Source organism: Zootoca vivipara, chromosome 8, assembly GCF_963506605.1.
Source record: "Zootoca vivipara chromosome 8, rZooViv1.1, whole genome shotgun sequence".
In the NCBI taxonomy this organism is placed as follows: domain Eukaryota; kingdom Metazoa; phylum Chordata; class Lepidosauria; order Squamata; family Lacertidae; genus Zootoca; species Zootoca vivipara.
The window spans coordinates 57,102,122-57,108,343 of NC_083283.1; the positions used below are offsets into that span (position 1 = coordinate 57,102,122).

General features: G+C 44.7%; 1 protein-coding gene across 1 annotated transcript in view; it reads right to left on the bottom strand.

Annotated features, from left to right (window-relative positions):
- The window catches only part of PARD6G (par-6 family cell polarity regulator gamma), a 74,095-nt gene extending 72,979 nt beyond the window's left edge, over nucleotides 1-1,116 (bottom strand). The window contains exon 1 of the mRNA XM_035125162.2: nucleotides 777-1,116. Coding sequence (XP_034981053.2) covers nucleotides 777-848 — 72 coding nt within the window. The 5' untranslated portion in view covers nucleotides 849-1,116. The remainder of the gene's footprint in view (nucleotides 1-776) is intronic.
- Between the last annotated feature and the right edge of the window lie 5,106 nt (nucleotides 1,117-6,222).

Below are 6,222 nucleotides of genomic sequence, written 5' to 3' on the forward strand. Positions count from 1 at the left end.
CGAGCGCGTGGGGGAGGAGTGGGGTGGGTGGGGGGCTTTGCGGCAACAGCATCCCCCCTCCAATCGGCCCTCCTCGTGGCCCTCTTTTGAGGTTCACTAATCCAGATCTGAGCGAGCCTAACCTGCTTCTCTTTCCACCCGAGCTCCCCCCAACCCCACCTCCCGCCGCCCTACTTGGAAAGCCAGGCTGGCGTGCTCCCTTTTGTTGTGAACGGCCCACCAGCAAGAAACGTGCCGCGATCGCCGCCTGATCCCAGCAAGCCTATGAAGCCGGAGATTCCAGGCGCCCCCAAAGCGACATTAAAACAATCAATCTGTGGAATATATCCAGGCGGAGAAGTAAACCCACCCCTCACGACAAACACCCTAGAGATCTCGGGGCAAGTTGCTATGGGATACGTCCCCTATGGTGGAGAGAGAGAAGGGAAAACATGTGTTTAATAGCAAGTGTGGGGGGGTGGAGCTGGCGGCAGAATATTCCCTTACATTCTTTCATAAATTGACGCAGACACGTTTAAAAGAAAAAAAGAAGTTGCTGCCGGAGTAAGTTTCTTCTCTCCGGTGGAAAACTAGGGCAATCTCATTTTTTTCAGACACAAGACAAAGCATCATAAGGGGAGGGGGCGGGAGGATGCAAGCAGATGGGGGTCTCCATTCATTTAAAAAAAAGAAGTTAGGGGAGGTGGGGAAAAGGTACTGGTGAGCGGGAGGGGCAGGCGGGGGGTGGGAAAGGAAGGTTAATCCGGGCTGCAAGTAGCTATTCCTTCTGTCCTTACCTTACTTTTCACTTCCACCGCGCCGTAGCCAAAATACCGCAGACTCTGAGATTTATTAAAGCTCCGATTCATTTTCTCGGCCCCCAGTTTGAAACCCCCCCTCGTCCTTCGCCTCCTCCTCTTCGCCCTCGCTCAACAAGGGCTGGGAAGATCCACCGCCTCCGTGAGAAAGTGCCCCCCGGGCAGCCGCTTGTTGCTGCTGCTCCGACCCTGGAATGTAACTTTCTTTGGAACGTTCAGCCTCCCGAGATTCTTTTACTTTGTCCCAGCGCGCTAATCAGAACGCCCGCCTAGCTCGCTCTTCGGGCTTCTGTTTGTTACAATCGCTTTCAGCTCGCAACGCGCCTCTGACTCAATAGGAAGGCGGCTGCGGCAGCAAGGACTGGGCCCCGCCTCCATCAGAAACCCTCCCACTTTCAGTCTTCGCCCGTTTCAAAAACCCCAGAGCAGCAGTCATCGCCGTCGCTCATCCTGGCCGGCAGAGGGCGCGCGTTTGCGGATTATGACAGAATAATGATAATATTTGCTTACTTTGCTCAGCTAGCTAGCTGACTGGCGGGGTGCTTAACAGTGGGCAGTGTCGCACAAAGGTCTGAAAAAGCAACAAACTCTGCTGCGCTAATTAGTATAAAGTCGCTTCCTTAAAAAAAAATCACATAAAACTTTTCTCTTTATAATATGGGTGAATGCAAAATGCCTTTTTTCTTCTTCTTCCAGTGAATACGCCAAAATTCCTTTTGATCATTTTTGCATATGAGGGCGTGCAAGTCCATTAACACTGGAGGATATTTATGCAAGTATGTTCAGGACCAGGAACTTTACAGAAACAACCACAACCATGTATAATAAACCAATAAAGATAAACTGCCTTTTTATTTGTTTTTTGTTTTGCAGTGGAAGGCATTGTGCTTCTATACCAGGCACACTGGACCAAATGTATATTTTCATTATGAGAGATTTACCCAGAACAATCCCAATTTTCTGGTTCCTGTCTCAGGTGAATCACCTTAGGAAAATCCTGGTATTCTCCATTTGTCAGGAGTTTGATTTTTTTTTAAAAAAACACAAACACATTTTTACTAAACTGTGGCATAGCTGTCAAGTCTCCCGTTTTTCACGGGAAACCCCTGGATTTAAATCTGTTTCCCGCTGGTCTCCCGAAATGAAAAATATCCTGTAAATCCCCCAGATTTGCATCTCCTGCCGGAGCCGGTGACCATATCCTGGCTCCTGTCTGGCTGCTCGCTCACTTGGCTTTGGAAATTGCCTCTGCGCATGCCCGAGCATGCGCAGAAGCGATTTCTGGTGCCCAAACATGCGGACACGGGCAGCCCGGCACCAGAAGTCGCTTCTACGCATGTCTGGACATGCGCAGAACCGATTTCCGGTGCTGCTCTGCCATGTCTGGCCACTGGAAATTGGGCAGAGCCGGCACCGGAAGTCGCTTCTACGCATGTCCAGACATGCGTAGAAGCGACGTCTGGTGCCGTGCCGCCGCTGATCCCTTATTTTCCTATCCGGAAGTTGATGCCTATGAACTGTGGGCATATCCACACTTCCTCTTGTCCTGCTGCTTTCCCCTGAATAAAACTGCTTTTTAGCACTTAATCGCAGGACTTATCCACACTTAACTTTTGTACCACTCTTTCCAGATGTTCTGCACTTTAAAACTCTTGCATTGGAATGCTTTCTTCTTCTTCTTCTTCTTCTTCTTCTTCTTCTTCTTCTTCTTCTTCTTCTTCTTCTTCTTCTTCTTCTTCCTCCTCCTCCTCCTCCTCCTCCTCCTCCTCCTCCTCCTCCTCCTCCTCCTCCTCCTCCTCCTCCTCCTCCTCCAGAACTTTCCCTGCAAAAACCTGTTCTTTAAAGCTCAGGCACAATTGGGGTTTTCATCATATTGCTATTTGCTCTGCTTCAGCTTTAAAGAGCGTGTTTTTGCTGGGAAACTTCTGGAGGGGGGGGAGGGAAATCACACTGACATTGAGCTTTAAAGTGTGGGCTGTGCCCAGGAAGCACAGAGGAAAGGTAAATGTGGATATATGGCAATTCAGGTTTTCTCTTGGTTGACGTTTGCTCCGATTTAGAGCTAAAGAGCAGTTTTTTTTTTCCTTTGAAAGGTGCAGGGTAAGGCTTTCTAAGCACAGGACAAGCAGAAGTGTGGGGTATATGGTGGCTACTTTACATTAAAGCTTATCCCCAGAGCGTTGCAGGCTGAGGAATAGTGACAAATATGCACAGTGATTTAAATAAGCCTTTTCTTTCTTTTTTATTTATAGCATTGTGGTTGGTTTTACGTATTCTGATTCTGCCACAGTCCTACACTTACTTGCTTTGAGAGTTAGCCCCTCTCAGTTCAGTGGGACTGAGTAAACTGAGTAAAACATGCATGGGACTCCGCTGAAAAGGTTTGGAACAGCAGAGTCATAAGGAGCTGAAGAAAAAGAAAGGTCATCGACTCCCTGTAACTGTACATAGACTTCATTACCCCAGTTCCGCTAGAGATCAATTACACAAGCCAGCTAACCACATGACAAGCCATACTGCAGAAGCCACCATCCCAGTACGACTCTCAACGTGATGTTAACTGTGTTCACGCGATGGTTTCAAGTAGCCAATCGATTCATTCATTTATTTCCTGGCACGGCACATATACATGGTCACGTGTGAATTGGACATGCATACTGTATTTGGGGTGTGTGTGTGCCTGCATTCGTTTCTAGTTTGACCTTCAGCCAACACCTGAGTAGCAGATGCTAAACTAAAGACATTTTATGAAGCTCAACTTTGTGGCACATGAGATGTTTTCTTTATTTTTGAAAGCTCCGAGGCCACGTAAGGAGGGAACACAGTCCTGCAACCATACCAGTTTGACACCTGCATTCATGTCATGTTCTGGGATGGCTGTCTTGGTGAAGCTATTGTTTTCACATTCCATCATTAGCCAGAAGGAAGTGAGAAGACAAGCCTTAGCAGCAACCTATTCCCTTGTTAATTAAGAGCCACCTCCAACGGAAGATTTTGCAACTTTATTAGTCTGAGAAATGGTGCCACAAGCAAGCTGACATCACTGCTATTCAACCTATAACATAACAACAACAATAATGGATTTTAGATTTCTTACCCACCATTCACCATAAGGTCCTTGGGTGGTTCACAGCCGTGTAAAAATAGAATATTAAAATCATGGAAAACCATTTACAAACAGAAGAATAATATTCTTAAATCACCCACAGAACCCATTAGGTCCTCTTTTTAGCCTAATATCATTGCTATCTGCTCATGCCTATGCATGTTTACTCAGAAGTCCCACTTTTTTCAATGGAAGTGCAATTAGAGTGTTGATATTTCTTAGTGTTTCGTTAAAAATAAAATAAAAGTTAAATTGGTATTTTGATCTATTCTCTCAGAAACAAGTTGCTTCTGTTGTGCTCCATGCTATATTGAATGTTCTTCACTGCCATTAGGCACCCACCCAAAGCCATAAGCCAAGTGTAAACAATAGTAGTCTGATATCTTGAACCTAAATTCCATCAGCAACTGGAATTATCACCAGGTCATTGCTTCCATCATTCATTTCCTCCACAGTGATGTCTTCAGCTCCCATTATGTTTATTTATTCAGCCATTTCCTAGCTATTTGTTGTGATTTTAATCAGTTAGAGATTTCACATTCCTTCCACATCTTAGAGACAGCTCAGTAATGGTTAACTTTTTTTTGGTTATTACCGCTTTGATCCAGAGTTGACTGGACTGTGGAAAAGAAAATTTAAATTTGTGGTCACAGTGGTGACACCGAAAGAGAAACTTCAAAAAAGGGCAAAGTGTGGGTGAGCTTTTTTCCTCGTTGGTTAGATTTCTGAAAGAGAAATAATAATGTTATATTATATATTAAGGCTCCAATTCTAAACACATTTCCTCCATGGTTTAGTTCTGAGGGAGTGAGCATGCTTGGGACTACAACCTGATTAAATATGTCAGTTTAGATGTGAATGCAAAAAGTGCATTTCCTTCAAATCGCTACAGGAGTCCAGGAATTGGGGAGCGAGCTGTTTGTCACCTACCCCCACCCCCACCCCTTGGGGCTGCTTTTATACTTGTGGGTAGTAGACATCTTAAAGTCTTAGCCAGTTTAGAATAGAATCCTGTTTGTAAAAGGTAAAGGACGCCTGGACAGTTAAGTCCAGTCAAAGATGACTAAAGTATGGGGTTGCGGCTCTCATCTCGCTATCAGGCTGAGGAAGCCGGCGTTTTTCCACAGACAGCTTTCTGGGTCATGTGGCCAGCAGGACTAAACTGCTTCTGGCGCAACAGAACACAATGATGAGTGCCAGAGCGCATGGAAATGCCGTTTACCTTCCCACTGCAGTGGTACCTATTTATCTACTTGCACTGGTGTGCTTTTAAACTGCTAGGTTGGCAGGAGCTGGACAGAGTGACAGAAGCTCACCCCGTCGCAGGGATTCGAACTGCCGACCTTCTGATTGGCAAGCCCAAGAGGCTTAGTGGTTTAGACCACATCCTGTTTGCACTGGCTCCTTGGCTTGGATATTTGAGTGGAGTGGGTATATTCTGGGTATATGATCACATAAAAAATTCCTTAGATGTGCAATAAAGAGGGCTTTCTTCGGCCTCTGAAAAAAGTTTGCAAACCAGAACACTTACTTCTGGGTTTGCAGTGTTTGGGTTCCAAGCTGTTTGAGTACCAAGGCATTTGAGAACCAAGGTACCACTGTATATTTCTTCAGTGCAAATTTGAAAACAAACAGGATTTAATATATTTTCACTTTCAATATGGTACTAAGAGGAAACTTAGTGCAGAAACACCCCCTGTTTCTAATGTTATATAGGCTTAAAGACCATAGCAATAAGCAATGGCAAATCTTCTACCAAGCAAATTGATCCTGTGCAGACCTTCAGATAAAGCCATACCTTGTACTTTAATCTTCTTGGTCATTTCAGGCTTTGCAATCACAAGTGGCCCCTTGAGAAAATATACTGTTAGACTTTGTTATTCTTGGGACTGCAAGCAATCACTGAGGATACCGCATCTCATCTGGAGGCTATTGTTTCCTGCTTTCTTATAAAACTCTCCTGTGTATTTTGATGGCTTGTAAAAATGGAAAAAAACATTCTTATTTCTGCACACCATTACAGCATTCCTGAATGCACTTGCTACAATCAGTTCATTCCTGGTGAATGCAACAGAATGGCAGCAGTATACATTTAGAGTTGTGACATCATTCCTTAATGTGTTTCCATTTAATGTGTCCAAACCTTATAAATTATTTGGCAAACCAATAAACAGTTCCCATTAGCAGTTCTGGTCTAGATCCTGTGGATTTTTATGGATGAGTTGGCTTAGGAGGTTATATCTATTTTCATCATTAAAAACAAATAAAATGAGAACCTCAATATAGCACAGTGACTCAATGGAGTTCATTCCTTCTTGA